The sequence below is a fragment of the Tachypleus tridentatus genome, chromosome 4 (assembly GCF_004210375.1).
Source record: "Tachypleus tridentatus isolate NWPU-2018 chromosome 4, ASM421037v1, whole genome shotgun sequence".
Taxonomy (NCBI): domain Eukaryota; kingdom Metazoa; phylum Arthropoda; class Merostomata; order Xiphosura; family Limulidae; genus Tachypleus; species Tachypleus tridentatus.
In genome coordinates this window covers 52,603,907-52,622,616 of record NC_134828.1, presented here as the reverse complement: position 1 = coordinate 52,622,616, position 18,710 = coordinate 52,603,907, and the positions used below count along the sequence as shown (strand labels likewise).

Genomic DNA, 18,710 nt, shown 5'->3' with positions numbered 1-18,710 from the left:
AAAGATCATATGGCCCACAATTTTTAGAAGGTTGAGATGTGTATTTCTCTTTGTTTCTACTGTAGAAATTACTTATGAACTTTAAACTTTAAGAATATTTCAGGAAAAAAAAACCAGTATTTGATGAAGCAGTATAGTTTTTAAAATAATTTTGGTTTTAGATCTTTGATATTTAAACCTTTTCTGGAATGGAAGTGGATAGTTCTTAGGCCTGTAGTTTCATGTTGGTTAAAAAAACGTGTTACTAAGAAATATTATAATATTGATACTTGTCTACTTGTTGCATTTTCATTAGTTGCATTTGATATAACTAAAATTCATAAGAATAGTTTGAGTATTAACCATTTAAAGTTTTAAAGGTAATGTTGTTTATGCATACTGCTAGGTAATTATTAAATATATTGCCTGTGATGATTGTAGTTTATAAGAGATGAGGTATATACTTGTGTATAATGACGTTTTTTGTGTTTATTTCACAGTAAAATTTGCATAATGTAGTAGATAGTTTTATTTGTAGTATCAATAGATATCATTCATCAATACACTAGTGGCTGTAGATTTTATAACCATAGTGGTGGAAGATGCAAAATCTTAGAATGAGATAAGTAGTTCTTATGTGTTTTTCAAATATTTTAATGTATATGAATAGCCATTTAATAAATAGCTTCAGTTTTATAAATTCAAAATACCATTTCTACTTGATTATAAAAATAAATGCTTAAAGCAGTGACATTGGAGGTATTTTTCTTTCGTTTTAATTGTCACATCAGATTTTCATGTTAAGTCATTATGTTAAAATGAACTTAAAAGAGGAAAAGAAAGTCGTGTCTGATTGCTCTCATTCTAGGGTTTTCTTCTGATAAAAATGAAAAAGTTTATTATAACTATATAAGCTTTTAAATGGAGATCCTTAAGAAGACTGGTGCTTCAGATTTTGAGCCTTTACTAATTTTGTCTGTTGTTTACATAAACTAAGAAAATTAGTTCAAGAAACTAATATTTTCACACTTGTATCACATAATTCATTTTAACATCACATTGGTAAATCATAACCAAATGTTTAGCACCAAATGTAAATAAATATTTATTGCAAAATTAGTTGTAAATTTTTTTTTTACCTGCTAAAATCCCCCTTGGTGTGGATTCCTGTACATGGTAAGGTGACCTCCCAGGGAAGGATGTGTTGTTTCTGTTTACCTCCTCTGTGATCTAAACATCCACCCATGTGTTTGCTGTGCATGGTGACCCGTGAAGGGGAGGATAGGATCCTGATGGCTGAGGCATCCCACCTTAATCCACCACTTTGGCCTTGAATTCCTGTAGGCGGGTGGCCCCCCTTGGGTCAGTCGGCTGGTCCACTTGGGTTAGGGTCAACCAAGTACCAGTGTTGGATGTTTCCAACAGGTATTGTGGACATTGTAACTGATGCTGGTGTTTGGGTATAGTGCTAACGAAACCCTGGTGTTGCTGCAGTGTCCTTGTTTGACATTGTAGTGCATCCCCTCATAGGGCTGTATGGTGGGTGGAGTCAGTGGGCACTGAAATTTCCTTTTTTTATTATGGATCCTCCAAATAAAAAAAATAAAATAGTGAAAAACAGTCCACAGGTAAACGACCATGCCTTGAAGATTCTGAGCAGCAATCTTCAACATCTGTAACACCTGTTGTACCTCATTTTCTTATCCTACCTTCTCTTTTAGACAAACCTTTAGAGCAAATGTCTCCCTTTTTCATTCAGAAGGGACTAGAAAAACTAGTTGGCTCTCCAAAGTCACTAAAGAAGCTTCATCCACATCTCAACACAGTGAACTCCTCTTGCATTCAAAGGCAATTGGGATATAGCTATTTGGGTTACACTTCATGATACTTTCAGTTCATCTCGAGGAGTTATTGTTGAGAGGGGTTTGAAGGACATCACCGAGTCAGAGATTCTCATTGGTTTCTCAACCCAAGGAGTTTCTACAGTGAGGCATATCTCCACTTGCAAAGATGGAATTACAATGCCAACCAGTATACTCATTCTGACATTTACATCACCACCTCTACCTGCCACCATCAAGGCAGGTTATCTTAACTGCAGGATATGGCTACACATTCCAAACCTTCTCCGATGTTTCCAGTGTCAGCAGTTCAGTTACTCAAAGACATCATGTGGTGGTTACTTGATGTGTACTTGTTGCAGTGGCAAGGACCATGATGCCTCTAAGTGTGAAATGGACTTTAATTGCATCAATTGAAATAGCTTTCACCCATCCCACTTTTGTTTTTGCTTTAAATGGTTGGAAGAAAAAGAGGTGCAGCATTTGAAAATGATTCATAAACTTATTTATCCTAATGCTCGAAAGTTGCTGTCCACCACTTCATCTCTGATGTATGCTGCTGCACTTTATTTCACTACTACAGTGAAAGTGCAGACAGATTCCTCTGTGCCTCCAAAAGAATCATTCTCAAAACAAATGAAAAGCCTTTTGACCTCCATAGTTAAAATAGTTGATTAATTAACTACAACATCCATCTCTGTCCCTTACATACATTCCAACAAATCCCAAGATCCACTTACTTTGGTTCCAGGTACAGGCATTTCCTCAGATACATCTTTTTCCACCCTAAGATGCAAAACAATTAATTCTTCACATCCTCAGTCACTGTAATTCTCTTCCAACAGCAAAGACCTGCCCATTCGACCGAGGGCAAGATCCATGGAGGTCGTTAGACCTCCGTCGAATAAAGACAGTAAAGAAAAAAGACGTCACAAAAATAAAGGTTCTCCACCCAATTTGCCTACATGTAAATAAAAATGGCCACCTTGATACAATGGAACTTTTGAGGTTTACGTTCTAATCTGGTTGACATTAAAACTGATTGCTCCTACCATCCTGTACATCTTTCCTTACAGGAAACATTTATGAAACCTGCAGATACAGTCACCTTTCATCACTTTCTTTGTACAGAAATGACAGACTGTGCAATGAACAAGTGCATGGAGGGGTGGCACTGCTGGTTGATCAACATGTACCCAAACTGTCTTTGACACTCGACACACCTTTGGAGGCTGTAGCCATCCATGTTTTCTTGGGTCGTACCATCACTGTTTATTCTCTCTACCTGTTTTCTGGAGAGACATATGATCAATCAGAACTTGATGCTCTTGTTGAACAGTTGCCATCTATCTTTTTAATCCTGGGGGATTTTGATGGATATCATCCACTCTGGAGAAGTGCTGATATTGATAGGAGGGGTTGCTCTGTAGAGCACATGCTCTCTGATCACAACCTTTCTCTTTTTAATACTGGTTCTTCTACTTATTTTCATGCACCTAGTCAGTCCTTTACTGTTATTAATCTCTCAGTTTGCTTCCCTTCTCTATTCTCCCATTTTTCATGGAGGATTGGCAATAATCCATGAGGTAGTGATTATTTTCCTATGATTTTGATGCCACCTGACCTGCATGCCCCGGTGGAAGCTAGATTGGGCAAACTGGCCCTCTTTCACTGCTCTCACAGAACTTGATCCTCTAATAGTCTGTAAGCCATCATAGATGAATGTCTGGCAGCAGTAACTGACTGTATTATACAAGCAACTGTTCAATGTATTCCTAAAATCTTGAGATGTTTTCCACAATGTCCTCATTCGTGGTGAATCCTGCTTGCCATATGGCATGGAAGGCTCAGAAATTGGCTTGGGATACTTTCTGTAGATATCCCACACTCTTGAACCACAGTGCTTTCCAGCAGGCCCATGCACATGCTTGGTGGGTAAGATGTCAAAGCCAGAAGGAATCTTGGATTAAGCTCACAACCAGCATATCTTCTTCCACCAATTCCAAAGTCATATGGGACAAGATTTGAAAGGTCAGTGGTCAATATAATTCTGTTTCCCTCTTGATCTTCCTCTCTGATGGCCAGGAAGTAGCTGGTACCCGGAGCATTGCTAATACTCTAGGTGAAAACTGTTGCTAGGTGTCTAGTACTTCTGTTTCTTCCTCCACCTTCTTATCAATCAAGATTCAGGCAGAGCTGATTATCTCTATGACTGTACTTGTCCCTTTACACTGGTTGAACTCAAACTGGCCCTTCATTGGTCTGACAGTTCATCAGTTGGACCTGATGATATACACAATGAAATGCTGTGCATCTGTCATCCACTTCTCTTGCTATTCTTCTGATTGTTTTTAACTGGATCTGGCAGGAGAATGGTTTCCTGATGCCTGGCTCCAGGCTATTGCCCTACCTTTCTCTAAGCCTGGGAAGTATCCAAAGATTCCTTCCAACTACCGTCTAGTTGCTTTGACGAGCTGTCTCTGTAAGACCTTAGAGAGAATGGTTAATGCTCATCTTGTTTGGTTCATCATATCATACAACTTCCTTTCACTCATCTAGTGTGGGTTCTGATGACAGCTCTCCACTGTGGACCACGTGATTCTTTGACATTGAGAAGGCTTATGATACAACATGCAGGTATGTCATTTTGCGAGACCTCCATATATATGGGTTATGTAGCCATTTGCCCATTTTTATTAAAATTTTTTTAATGGACATGAGATTCCACGTTTGTGTGGATTTGACACTTTCCTATTCTTTTTTACAGGATCTTGGAGTCCCTCAGGGCTATTGAACAACTCCTTCTCACTGTTGTAAATGGGCTCTATATCGACAACTTTCAAATCTCATGTCAATCATCGGACATGAGGTATATTGAGCAGCAGCTACAGACTGCTCTCAATCATTTACTGAAGTGGACCACAGCAAATGGCTTTAACTTCTCTCTCTCTAAAACTGTTTGCATGCACTTTTTCTACCAACGGGGGTATTCACCCTAATCCTTAACTCCGTATTGGTGAAGTTGTGCTGCTTGTGGTACCTGATACAAAATTCTTGGGGCTTATCTTTGACTGTAAGTTGACCTTCATACCACACATTAAGCAGCTACAAGTCAAATGTACAAGAGCACTAAACATCCTCCATGTCCTCTCTTCCACCACTTGGGGTGTGGATCAATGTTCTGTGCTAAAGATATATCGTGCTACTATTCTATTGAAACTCAACTATGGATCTGCCAGGATCTTGGCCTTAAAGATGTTGGACCCCATTCATCATCAAGGATTTTGGCTCTGCACTGGGGCTTTCTGTACTTTCCCAGTTCAGAGCTTATACATAGTCTCATAAACCTTCTTTGCACCTCTGCTGTTTGCATCTGTCTTTACTGTATGTTTCAAAACTTCCTTCCTTACCAGAGCATCCTACCTGTGGTTGTGTTTTCCTTCCTCAGTGGGCCATACTTTTTTAGAACAGACAATTTGCCATTGCTCATTTTGGCCTTCATATCCAGGTGTAATTGGATCAGTTGGGTCTGTCCTTGGAAAAACATTGCTGTATCCACTGGTCAGCCCATCCCACCATGGCTTCTTACAGCCCCCAAATATGACCTATCTTTAAGTTATCTGAGAAAAGCAAACACTCCTGACTGGAAATACTGTCTGCTATTTGCTGAACATCTTTTGAACCATCTTTCCATTCCTATTGATGCAGATGGTTTGAAATCAGGTGACTGTGTGAGCTCTGCCATGGTTTGTTGTGGTTGTGTGCAGAATCCTCTCTACAGCTTCTGTGTTTACTGCTGAACTGTAAACCATTTCTCTTGCCCTGGACCACATAGAAACTAAGCAGTACTCAAACTGCACTATTTACACTGACTTGCTTAGTTCTCTACTGGCCCTGAAATCGCTTTGTGTTCGTTCACACCCTGTTCTAGCTGATATTCAAAGCCAAATAGCCCATTTCTCTTTAACATCTACTTCTGTCCATTTTTTGTGGATACTGGACCACATTGGTATTCTAAATCTCTCTGCTCTGGTGCTAGCACTGCTGTGCCTGTTCTATACATGGACTATGGTCTTGTATTCAAGGCTTGGCTCCATGCCAGCTGGCAGCTGACTTGGAGTGAGCATCATGAAAACAAACTTTTCCAAATGAAACTTTATATTGGACTTTGGCTGTCTTGCTTCTGTGAGGATTGGAAAGAGGAAGTTGTTCTAACTAGGTTATGCATTGGTCACAGTTTTTAACTCATTAATTTCTTTTATCTGGAACTGATGCACCAATGTGTAGTCTGTACAACACTCAGGTCACAATAAGCCACATTTTACTTTCTTGTCATCGTTATGATTTTCAATGACGGCACCATTTTAAACATGATATGTCTGAAGGTTTGTCCATAATATTATACAGTTTCAATGGTGATGGTGACACTGTACATCTTAGAAATGTTTTTAAAGGCTATTAATCTTTTTAATGCAATTTAAGTTTTTAATTTGTACATTAAACCTTTCAATTTGAAATTAGAAAATGGCCGTAACATCAAATAACTTGAAACCAGGACTGGAAAGGCCAACTTCTTGTGGCTAATGCTGCTGTTTGAACTACCCGTTACTAAATTTTGCTAGAAGTCTCTTAAAACTTTTATCACTTTACTTTTTTAAAATGGCCATAACATCAAATAACTCGGAACCAGGACTGGAAGGCCAACTTCAGGTGACTGATGGTGGTTTTTGTACTTGCCTGTCAGTCTTCCTGGCGAGTTATGATAGTTATAATCATGCTACAGAAAGTTCTTTACAACTTGTATTATTGTAGTTTTTCTCTTAATATTGTAGACTAGATGTAAACATTGGTTTTATGCTATTTGTTTGTTTTTTTTCAAACATTTTTTGTTTGAAATTTCTTTTTACAAATTTTACCAAATTTACTTTCATCTTAACTTTTTACCAGATGTTTGGCTCAAATAGCCTAGCTGCTTTGTGCCATAAAATATCAAACCATCCAACCACTAAAATCTGTAATTTATATAAAACTGTTTACTTCACACTTTTAGGAATATTCTGAAGATAGTAATTCAGAACCGGATGTGGACTTAGAGAACCAGTACTATAATTCTAAAGCCTTAAAAGAAGAAAGCCCTAAGTCTGCTTTGGCAAGTTTTCAGAAGGTATGTTACATGAAAATTGTCTGTGATATCAACCTTGAAATAGAGAAAAATAAAATCATTTTAAACAAACAAATATTTATCAGTATGTTTTTACACTATTAGTGATATATAACTACTATTACATTTTAGGCAGATTTACCTTAGAAAATATATTTCATATTGGACTGAATGTTATCACAATTATTTAACATGACCTTAGACTTATAAATATTGATTATGCTAATGTGTCTTCTTGTGCTCAATATTTTTCTTGTAAACATCAGGTATTTTTACAACTGTTTCACTGAAGGCTGCTGGAACATTTTTGGAAATCTAGCTGGTAGTATCTTAAACAGTGAATCAATATATGACTAATTTTTTGGAAATTTTAAATTTGTAATATAATGAAAATACTTTTCTTCTAAAAGTATATCTTTTAAAAATATTACATTTTTAAAATTTTCTTGATACTCTAATGGTTCAAAGAAGAGACTTTAAGGAACACATTAGAAACTGTAAAATGAAAATTGCTTTATAATCTTACAGGTTCTAGATTTGGAAGGGGGTGACAAAGGAGAGTGGGGTTTCAAAGCTTTAAAGCAGATGATTAAAATTAATTTTAAATTGGTAAGTGCATTTATGTAAACATTTGTGATAGCTGCAAACCAAAACTTTCTGTATAAACATTGAAGTGTTACATGTCAATTAGAAAGGCTATTTTATGTAACATTGTATTAAAAAGTAAAATTTGTGATTTAAATTTCAAACAATTGTTCTTTATTGTTTTTTCAGAAAATAAAATGCCTTGCTAATCCAAAGGAAAAACTGGTGATATATGTAGAGAATTACAACATTAAGCTCATAAAAAATCTTTTTTCACCTCTTAGATTAGATTTGACCAAAATCTTAAATTGTACACACTTCTCCTATGCTTCAGAAAACATAAGGTGTCATGATAACTTCATTGTTTCCATTTTGTTTGTTTCCGAAATATGCAATAATCTGTACATTTCTTTCATGTAAATTAAATAATTAAAACATTTTAATGTTACTTATAATGGCAATGATCTCTTTGCTCAATTTATATCATGATTTTGTAAAGAATAGTAAAATAGTCAGTTTATTACTGTTGTTGTCAAGTCATGTATTCTTTAAAAATATTTTTTTTCCAATGATGACAAATAATAAGATAACTGACATCAGATTTAGGTATGTTGCTGAAACTAGTTGTGTGGTTTTTGCGAGGTTTGTTTAGAGTAATAAAAGTTTACTAACATAATATAAATTGTGGATAATATTGAACTATCCATTCTAAGAAAAGCACTGTTATATTTCATGACATTGGTATTACTATGAAATACCAATTAACATAAGTTAGTCCTTGTAATTGAGTGTACAATTTTATATGAGCACAACTGTCCTGAAGTGATCAGCGTGACAATGAACAGAATATATAGAACTTTACTTAGCAAACAAATATGTGGACACTTTAATTGTCTTCACTGTACAAAGGAACAATAAACTGAACAGCACATGCCACTTCTTGGAGAGAGAGGAGAATAAAATTATCATGGGTGTAAAATTTATTTTTTAGAATACAACAATATTCTTATGCAAGGTGAGTCAATAGTTTGTTTAGATGATTCCACACATCTTTATCCTTCTTACGTGTTAACTTGTCATTTATGTTACACCAAAAATTCTTTGTTTTTGGTAACATTGTCAGAAGCAATTAGGATAGGCAGATAAGATTTTAACTTTAATTTCTCATTAAAAATTAAGATAATACTGTAAAATGTTATTATCAAAATGGAAAATGTACATTTTGTATTTTATCAAAATAGGAATTAAGTTTTTTTTAGTTTGATAACTGTTCTATTAGCAAGTGTTTTTATGTCCCTTATATTTACTTCTCATAAGGGCTGTGGGTTATAGGGTGAAGTTCTTGTTTCTTTATACAATTGCCTAAGTAAACATTAAATTAAAATGCATTTGGAAAATAATTATTTCACTTGATTTATATGGATCATGCTAAATATTTTCATGAAAATGTTTAACTTTTTTTAATAAAATTATCTTTCATTAACACACTATGTTATACACATCAATTACGTTGTTTTGATACTAACTTCCACTATTCAAATTATTAAAATAATTTTCAAATTAATCTAAATCAGTGAATAACGTAAAGATTGCAAGACTTTTTATGGATGTGTTTCACAGGAACATGTAGACATTGTTGACTTGTAAACTCTGTGTTATAATGAAAGGAAATTTTGTTTTCAATATACAACTATTTACTTGTATAAATATCTACAATTTTAAAAAAATGTCCTCAAATGTGATTTACAGATATCGCACCATCTGCATAATAGTATGTGCATTATATGAGTTTGTTTGAAATATATCACTGTTACACTTTTCCTCATAGTGGTTTGATAATTTTACACACTTAGAAAGAAAACATTTAGCTATTTGCACACATTTTAAAATGAACAAAAGAACACTCCTCTATCCTATGAAAGAATGGGTAGAGAGGCTTATTAACACCTCTGTGTTGAACTATTTCTATGAGCAGGTATTTAATTACTTATTACTGCATCATGTAAAAGAGATATTTCCAAAAATATTGGGGATACTAGTATAGTTCTTCAGAATAAACTGAAACAACCTAACAAAGTTGTATTTTGTGTATAGGTTTGTTATGAAACTTTTTATGCGAATAAGAACATAAAATTTCTTTGGTTCCAGTCTTTCAGGGTCAGTTGAACTTCTGCAAAAATGATTTTTATACCTAAAGCAGTCATAATACATCTATACGTAAGAAGTTATTAGATATGCTTTTTATAATATTTCATACAGTATAACATACATTGTAAAAGCAAGTCTATATTTCATGTTTTTGTTTGTGTTACTTTAATAAAATGATTGATATCTGCAAAAATTTGGTTTTAATATGATTCTTGAAAATGATCACTTAGTATATTTACAATTTGTAATTTACCACATGGTGTAAAGGGTACCATAGCTAAGTTAATAAAGAATACTGCTTTACGAGTGTTGAACCTGTGATCATAGATTGTGGGTTTTGATGAATATTAGTGCACCCCTCACAACTACCACTAGAATACAAATTCAAGAAAGTAAGAAGAGGTGTACTATAAACAGCACACACACCATGTAGAAGTATAAATTTATAGTTCATTCAATACTGTAGGCCCACTGCTAGTACAGCGATATGTCTACGTATTTACAATGCTAAAATCAGGGGTTCGATTCCCCTCGGTGGGCTCAGCAGATTGCCCGATGTGGCTTTGCTATATAAAAACACACAATACTATAGAATACAGTTGAAATACAATGTAATAACAGGAATTTCACACTTTATCAAACATTAGAAAATCAAGTTGTCCTATTATAAATTAGAAATATAAAATGCAAAAACAAAATGTTTGTTTTATTTAATATTAAAGTAGCTCAAGAATTGGAGATGGGTACTACCAGCCAGTTGTCTTCTCTCTAGTCTATAGTCATAATTAATTGGGAAGACAGGTGGCAATGAGAACTGAACCCAAAACCTTTGAATTGCAAGACAACCCTTCCTTGTCGTCAGACCATACTAGCCCAGAGCCAAATAAATTTGAAATAATCACAAGATAATGAAAAATGATAGTGTCAGTGTTTCAATTATTTGGAAAGTTGGAAAATCAAAATTTAAATAATCAGTAATTCTAATTTTCATTAGTTTAGTATTTCTGTGTTATGTGACAATAATAAGTTAACTTGAAAAAAATCTGAATCAGTTGAAAATAATATGAAATGATAATGGCAATATTATGAGTAATTGTATAGCTGGAATAACCCAAAACACTAATCTCATGAATCTTTCATAATCCACATGTCTGCAGTGTGGATAATTTCTCACATTGACTAATTTTTACAACAGGAAACTTAATCAGTAATTTGTATATTCACATTTTGAATTCAAACAGCTATTTTTTATACCAATGTGCATTTCCTACTGCTCTATAGTTCTGTACCCTAACTAACCCCACAAAACTCAAGTTGGGGTAGATCTGAACAGGAAATAGTGATGTTGACTGACCACAAAACACCTGTGCTCACAATGTGCAGTAGTTTACAATTTCTGGGAATGAACTTCACTCACAGTACTGAGTTATGACACTTCTTCTGAAAATAACCTTTACAGTAGGCACATATATATATATATATATATATATATATTATAACCATAAAATATTAAAGCCATAAACCAAAACACATTAACAAGAAATTAAAAGGAAAAAATTAATTCACTGCACATTTAAAAAAAAAGGGATTCTACGGTACAGGCTACAACGTACTCGCAGTACTGAGTTATGACAATTCTTCTGAAAATACCCTTTACAGTAGGCATATATATATTATAACCTTACAATATTCAAGCCATAAACCAAAACACATTAACAAGAAATTAAAAATTTTTTTTTTTAATTACACTGCAAATTTTTAAAAATAAAAGAAGGGATTCTATGGTACAAGCTACAACGTAGGATTATAAAATGTATCCTAGGTTTTGAAGGTGACTGTGGAATTAGGACCTACATTTTGGTGGGGATACATCCTCTATCAGTCTTCACCTCCAATTTGCTAGTCTCACAAGAATATTAGAAATTAGGAGAATAAGATGTGGGTGCTCAAGCCCACAACTGTGTGCAGGCAATGAAGGGTGTGGCTTGTAACCTAGGATCCCTTTTTTAAATTTCTTGTTAATATGTTTTGGTGTTCATGATGACAAGAAAACCACTTGTAGAGAAAAATATATATGTAAAAATAGCTGGGATATGTTGAGCTTCCTCTACCCATCCTAGCTGTTTTTACATATATATTGTATTGCTATATACATGTATTGCTTTCATGCACTATATATTCTGTAAGTTATTGGTTTGATCAGAATTATAACTCATGTGAACATAATGCATGCTATTTATAGATTGTATATTGTATTCGAAGTGAGTAATTCAGCCATCCAGATATATATCAGTAACTGGAAAACTACATTACAAATATACTCAGATTAATAACTCTACACTTTAATTAGAAAGACTAATTTCAATTAGTTGACTATTTTCATGACTTTAGCATGAGTTGAGAATTAATGCAAGTTTATAAGTAATTGCATCTTGTTCAAGAGTACTTTATAAGTGTGAAAACTTACTCTTGAATAAACCTGAGTAAAGATGTATTCTTTTCTAATTGAAATGTAGAATCTGGCAGTTTTATTCTGCCATGTTAGAATTTTGTGCATTCTTATTCAGAAAACAACTTCCTCTAAGTGAAATATATTTTTTCACCATTAGCTTAAGAAGACAGTCTTATCCAGTCAGTGTCTTTATTACTTAATATCTCCACTAATAACAAACTCCCTCTTCTATTGATAACAGTAATTTGCTTGTATGTATTTGTACCTAATTAATATTCAGACTAAGAGGCTTACAGAAAATATCAGTAGCATCACTTCTTCATTTTTCTACCAGGAACTTCAAACATTTACACATTTATGGTTCATAAATTTCAGTAATTTTTAGTAAAATTGACCCATTTCTTTTTATTTGCATAGTCTGATGTAGTGGACCTCAATCCTATGCACAGAGAAGTGGCATTTGTACGCATATTACAATTTCTTCAGTATTATGTTCAAAACTTTAATTCATGTTGGTAAATTTGACATGAAAACATAATTCATAATTTTGTATTATCTATGTTTTAACATAAAGGCTGCTAGTCTAAGTACCCATCATTAGTAAGTCAGAAAATTTTTTGATTTTGCATGAAAAAACTGCATGTGATTGCTGTTTTGAAAATCAGTTTGGTATTAATTAGATGCATGCTTCATGTTGTGTTTAAGGATCCATAAGTGTTTTGGCACATCTTTTTTTCCCCACTTTTTAAAACATTACCTCATTTCATACTTAATTGTAATAATCTGCTGCTTCATACATAGTTTCAGTGTGTGGCTATTGTTTTATTTTTAAATGTCTTTGCATAGCAATGTTTCTTGCTGGTTGCAAATAGAAGGTTTTTGCTGAACTACAGACCATCAAAGATATTCATCTGGAGGAAGCTATGCAAACATAGAAACAAATGGCAGCTCATTTTAGTGTATCCTGATTTATTATAGGAAAACAATTATCATCCTCTAAACAGCTGGTTTAAACATTAAATACCTCTGATTTAAAAGGTTAGTTATAACTAGTAATGACCACTAGCCACACAACATGACTGTTAGGAATTGTTAGACTACTATGGATTTCTCTGTTCTTCAAAACTCACCTAATGTTATTTGCACATCGGTCAGTATCTGGAGAGCTAAAAGTGAACGGAGTGTTTATACAAAAATTGTTGAATGTGGAGGTTTTGGTGGTACTCAGTTATAGTGTGAGGAAGCATCAGCTGTAATTGGCATACAGTTTTGGTTCATATGAGCATATTCACTGATGTATATTGTATTGATAAACTCAACTATATAACCTCTAACATGTGACATTGGACCTGGTTATACATTAATGAATTATAGTGATTTTGGTATGCTACAAAAATTTTGGCAGCATGATAAAAGACACTGTTTTGCACTTCCCTAAAGAAATAACCAATCATAGAGGTCATGGATTGGGATTTCCTTTGCTTTTTTTCATCAAGCATTTTTAACTCATTTGGTGATATTGAAAAGGTTGATATTCTGCTGATTAAGGAAAGGATATAATCCTTATGATATCATTTACTTATTAATCAGAAGCATGCCTAGAAAGAACCATATTTTGTTAACAGGTCTCTTTTTAACAAATGTAATTTTCAGACATCTTATTTCAGTAAAACTAATTCTTAAAACACTGAAGTTGAAAATCCTTGTGTTCTGTGGATTGTAACTATTGAGATGTTGCCAGATCTATTAACTTTATTAATTGGGTTTGATGTTCTTTTGATTGAAACATAGTTAACAATGAAGTTATTACCTGTTAATTGTTATTTTTTTTTTAAGATTTAATTTCATAGATGGAAAAATATTCTGAATGTATATTTTTGGATGACTTTTGCAAATGGTAGTGATAATAGGTTAAAGGATGGGTAAAATAATTTGTAAAAAGAACTAGCGAACGAAGATGTGTTGAAGTTTATTACAGTAAGTGCTGTCTTGTGAGTTTTATTTTGAGATGAATTCTATGATTTTATATCATGTAGCAGCATATGAATAACTCCTTATTTCTATATTTTATTACTTTGCAATATGGAGTCTTTTAAGTCATAACTTTTATTGTGTTTACAGTTTTGTACAGGAACTGAAGCATGTAGATTGATGTAATGATCCAAGATATGTTTGCAGGCTAACTTTGAAGAGATGATGTCCCGATACAAGCAACTCTTAACGTACATCAAGAGTGCTGTGACAAGAAATTATTCAGAAAAATCAATAAACTCAATTTTAGATTACATTTCAACTTCGAAACAGGTATAGTTTTATGATCACTTAGTGATCATAGTGACTTAGCTTTAGGAAATACAGAGCAGTAATGTGCAGATAGTGTAGAAATTTATTTCTAGTGAAGTTCTTAGTGTAAGATTTTCATCAAATTTCCTAAAATTTGAAAGTATCTTCATACAAAAAGCCCTGATTTCCTGAAATAATTTCACACATACACAAATATGAAAAACTTCAAAAAGTGTATAATATTCACTTACTTTAGACCTTTATTTTCTCTAAAATAACAGTTGCAGTCTTGAAAAACTTGGGGTAAGTTTTAATGTATTTTTCATTTTCCTAGTGTGTGATATAAAATGAAAAGCTAAAAGAATAGCTTTTGAAAATGTAGTAGATATAATGTATACAGAGATAGTACTTGTATACATCCAGTTGTCTTGTATATCTACACTTTCCCCAAAAATGCATGTTATAAATCTCTAAAATTTTTGAGAAATGTTTTTAATTGATGACTAACTCAAACACATGAGTATTGTGGAAGTCATGTGAACAGTAAATGACTGTGCAAAACAAAAAAGTATCCTACAATTCTTTTTGTGTTATAATGACTGAACTATTGTTGGTAGCCATATACATATGCCCAAAAATATTTCATTAACATGTGATTTCACCCTTTGTTCTGAAACTTATTTTTAAGCTAGTGGACTTGCTTTTGAAGCCTAATTTTAAATGGACAATTTTTACTACTCCTTTTCTTATTTAACTGGAATTACAGGATTTGTGACAATAGCCAACATGCAACTAAGATGGAACATTTGTCTAAGGTCTTTCAATTGAATTGTTTTCCAGTCAGTTTCATCCTATCACACAAGAGAAAAACACCAATCACTTCAAAATCCACAGATTCAGCTCCAGAAAATCCCAGTTCTACCTTTTATCTCAAAAGTAAGTTAGTTATAAAGTCAAAAAAAATTTTGAAAAGTTCAACATCAAAGTCTATTTGAAATCTAGCAAGAAATGTTTTCAGAAAAATTAAAAATCTGGCAAATAAAAATACACTAAGCAACAATATCTACAAAATACCTTGTTCTTGTGACAAAACCTACATAGGAAAAAAAAAGAGGTAGAACTGCTAAGTATCGAGTTGAAGAATGTCAAGATTTTCAGTAGACTTCTTTATGGACCTAACTGGATGCATTCACAACACTGAGAAACATTAGAAAACTGAAAGAAGTATTCTACATCAAGACTCATTAATCTACTCTCAATTACAATCATGGTTTAGATTATAATGATATTTTAACTCAGTATTAAGATCATAAACATCATGTTCACACAATTTGAACTCCTGGTTAACTGTAATCATTTCAAAATACATCCTGAATGGAATTTTACCCTATATCTATAATCTCATTGCTCTCAATTGTATTTTGCTCAACTCTTTGTTTGTATCTTCTGAAGTTCATAACCCACTTCTATCTAATAAATCTAAACAACATGAAAATTTTGAACTGATAAGATTTGCCCAAGCATTTCAAAACTTTATCCAAAACTTCCTACACAGATGCTTACAAATGAAATTACTTTCAGTTATCATCTGTTTTTTCAACAATAGAAGGTGAACTGAAAAAAAGTAGTTTCATTACTCGGGATATTTTAACAATCAATGAACACTAGAATAGATAATGCTTACAGTATTTTCATTTAGGGATTAATTTTAAAAACTGATTGATGGAAAAAAATTTGAACACCTTCTGTGACATCTTTCAAAGCAAGCAGTGCATTATTCACTTTCCTGAATACACTAGTGGCTCAATTATTCACACTGCTCTGGGAAATGCAAAAAAATTGTGGATAAGAGAAACAGCACATAATCAAAGGTCTAGTATATCACACTAGTTAGCCCATTATTTTAATAAAATATTTTAATGTATTTAAGTTCCTCATTTTAGTTTGTAATTATTAGGGAAAATTAGAAAAGGCATTACAATCCTCATAATAATAAAAGGCAAGTATTGGTAGGTCAATCAGCCAGTCATGCTCAGTTTATCCTAATTTATGAGTTACTCATATCCAGTTCCATTTCTACTATAATAATTTCTATTTTGATTGCCCATTTCCATTTTAGTTGAATTTAATTGCTAATACATGCATAAATAGTTTCTAAGTTCTGGCACTCTTTCTGCTGTAGATGCAGAAGTGCATTCACACCCTGTGAAAAATAAGTAAAAAAATTAGCATAAATCTATGCTTGGGAATTATTACAAAAAAGCCTTTGTTAAAACAGACTAAAGATACCAATTATCTGTAGGGAAGAGGATGACTTTGCCTCAGAAGAAGAACAAGTGTGTATGCAATCACATGGTCATCGTATGGGGTAAAAGGACACCCTCTGTGCAGAACAGAACAGCAGACGACAACTGAAGTTGAGTGAAATGTTTAACAAATCTTAGTGTGTATTTCATTTATTTTTATTTACTATGTTTTTAATCATTAATCGAGTAAAGTTAACCAGGCTACAAATATTTCATATTCCTGTCTTAACAGCTAAGAATATAAGAGGCAAAGTTAGGCTTGGGCTGGCCAATTTACGATTTGAAAGCATGCCTGATCCTGCATGCAAATACCCTAAATATCATACATTACCTAAACTGTTGCAATCAAAATTAATTTCTGATGGCAGTTTCTCCAAAACGTAAATTGTCATATAGAATTATAATGACACAATTATTATAAGAAAATCTGGGAGACAGAAAAGGCCATGTATAATAGGGGGTTGCAAGTAACTTAGACAAAGATAATTGAGGAACTCTTTTACTCTGTGTTATTTTCAGTGCATGTTGATGAAATTTAATGCCATAAGACAAATTGTTTTTAGTATACATTATCACCTTCTATATGTACATAAAAACAATTACTTAGATACATAGCTGTTATCTCTAGGCTTTAAGGATTTAAAGTAAAGATCCTGGCTATTTCTTTAATTGCAGTAGTACACAGCTCATTTTAGAAAAAAGATGGAGTATCCTTTTACATCACATAGTCATTGTGAATGTATTTTCTACTAAATGCTATCATTCATAACTAACTATGCAATGTCCATCATGCAACAATGTCAGAAAATGTTTTTATATGAGAGATAAAAGGAATAACAAAAACTTTCCACATTAACAATTTCTTCGAAGTATTTTAACTTTATTCCATAACGTAATGTTTTGGAACAGCATGGAACCTATTCATCTATCTTGACTGTTCCATCCTCTAAATTAAAATAATTAAAGAAAGAAAAAAATATGTATATATCACATAGCCAATGCTTATCATTCTTATATTTATTAACGTCTTTTTTAAACACTTCAATTTACTGCTTTTACAACATTCAAAGGCAATCCATTCCAAAGACTAACTACCCTGTAAGAAAACTGAAACTGCCTTAGTTGAAGGTAACTCCTACTCTGTCCAAATTTAAATTTTTGTCCTTTAGTGATACTATTCTCACTGTTAAATATGAAAAAGATGGTGCATCAACACTATCAGTTTCCTTTACAATGTTGAACACCTTAATCAGAGCACATTCCCCTCCAAACATGACTCTTATTTTTAAGAGAAAATAATTTGAGACTTTAGCCTGTGTTCATATGACAACCACTTCATTCCAGACACAATTCTAGAAACCCTTTTCTGAATCCTTTTCGACAATTCATCTTTCGTGAGGTAGGGATCTCAAGACTGAAGAAAATATTCCAAATGACCTAGTCAGTGACCTACAATGAAATTATAATCTATCTAGCCTTGTATTCAATATTTCTATAGATACAACCTAAAGTCCTATTTGCCTTACCACTAGCAACAACACATTGCTTGGATGGCTTTAGAGACTGATTAACTGTTCTACCAAGATTCATTTTCTTCATGACACTTTTGAAGTTATTCCCATCCAAATTATAATTTAAATTATCATAACCTACATGCATTGTTTTGCATTTACTATAATTAAAACCCATATACCATTTATTTGCTCAATTTACTTGAATGATTTAAATCCTTTTGTAAATCAACAACATCCTCTTCACAACTAGCAACACCCAAGACCTTAATATCATCTAAAAATTTAAGTACTTTATTGATTATTACATCATCTATGTCAGTGGTATAAACCAAAAAGAACAAAGGTCCTAAGACTGAGCCTTGAAGTGTCCCACTTGTGACATAAATCTAGTTTGACTGAACTCCGTTTGTAACTTTCTTTTGCTTTCTTCCATTCAGCCAC

At 33.1% G+C, this 18,710-nt stretch overlaps 1 protein-coding gene across 10 annotated transcripts in view; it reads left to right on the top strand.

The window, feature by feature from the left end:
* The window catches only part of LOC143249137 (COP9 signalosome complex subunit 2-like), an 80,549-nt gene that overhangs the window by 2,548 nt on the left and 59,291 nt on the right, over positions 1 to 18,710 (top strand). For 4 of the 10 annotated variants that reach the window (XM_076498505.1, XM_076498501.1, XM_076498502.1 and 1 more), the window contains exons 2-5: positions 6,871 to 6,984; positions 7,510 to 7,590; positions 14,345 to 14,470; positions 15,290 to 15,385. In XM_076498505.1, coding sequence (XP_076354620.1) covers positions 6,871 to 6,984; positions 7,510 to 7,590; positions 14,345 to 14,470; positions 15,290 to 15,385 — 417 coding nt within the window. Of the gene's footprint in view, positions 1 to 6,870; positions 6,985 to 7,509; positions 7,591 to 14,287; positions 14,471 to 15,289; positions 15,386 to 18,710 lie in introns of those variants that run through there. The other 6 variants (XM_076498503.1, XM_076498506.1, XM_076498510.1 and 3 more) reach the window with 4 other exon arrangements.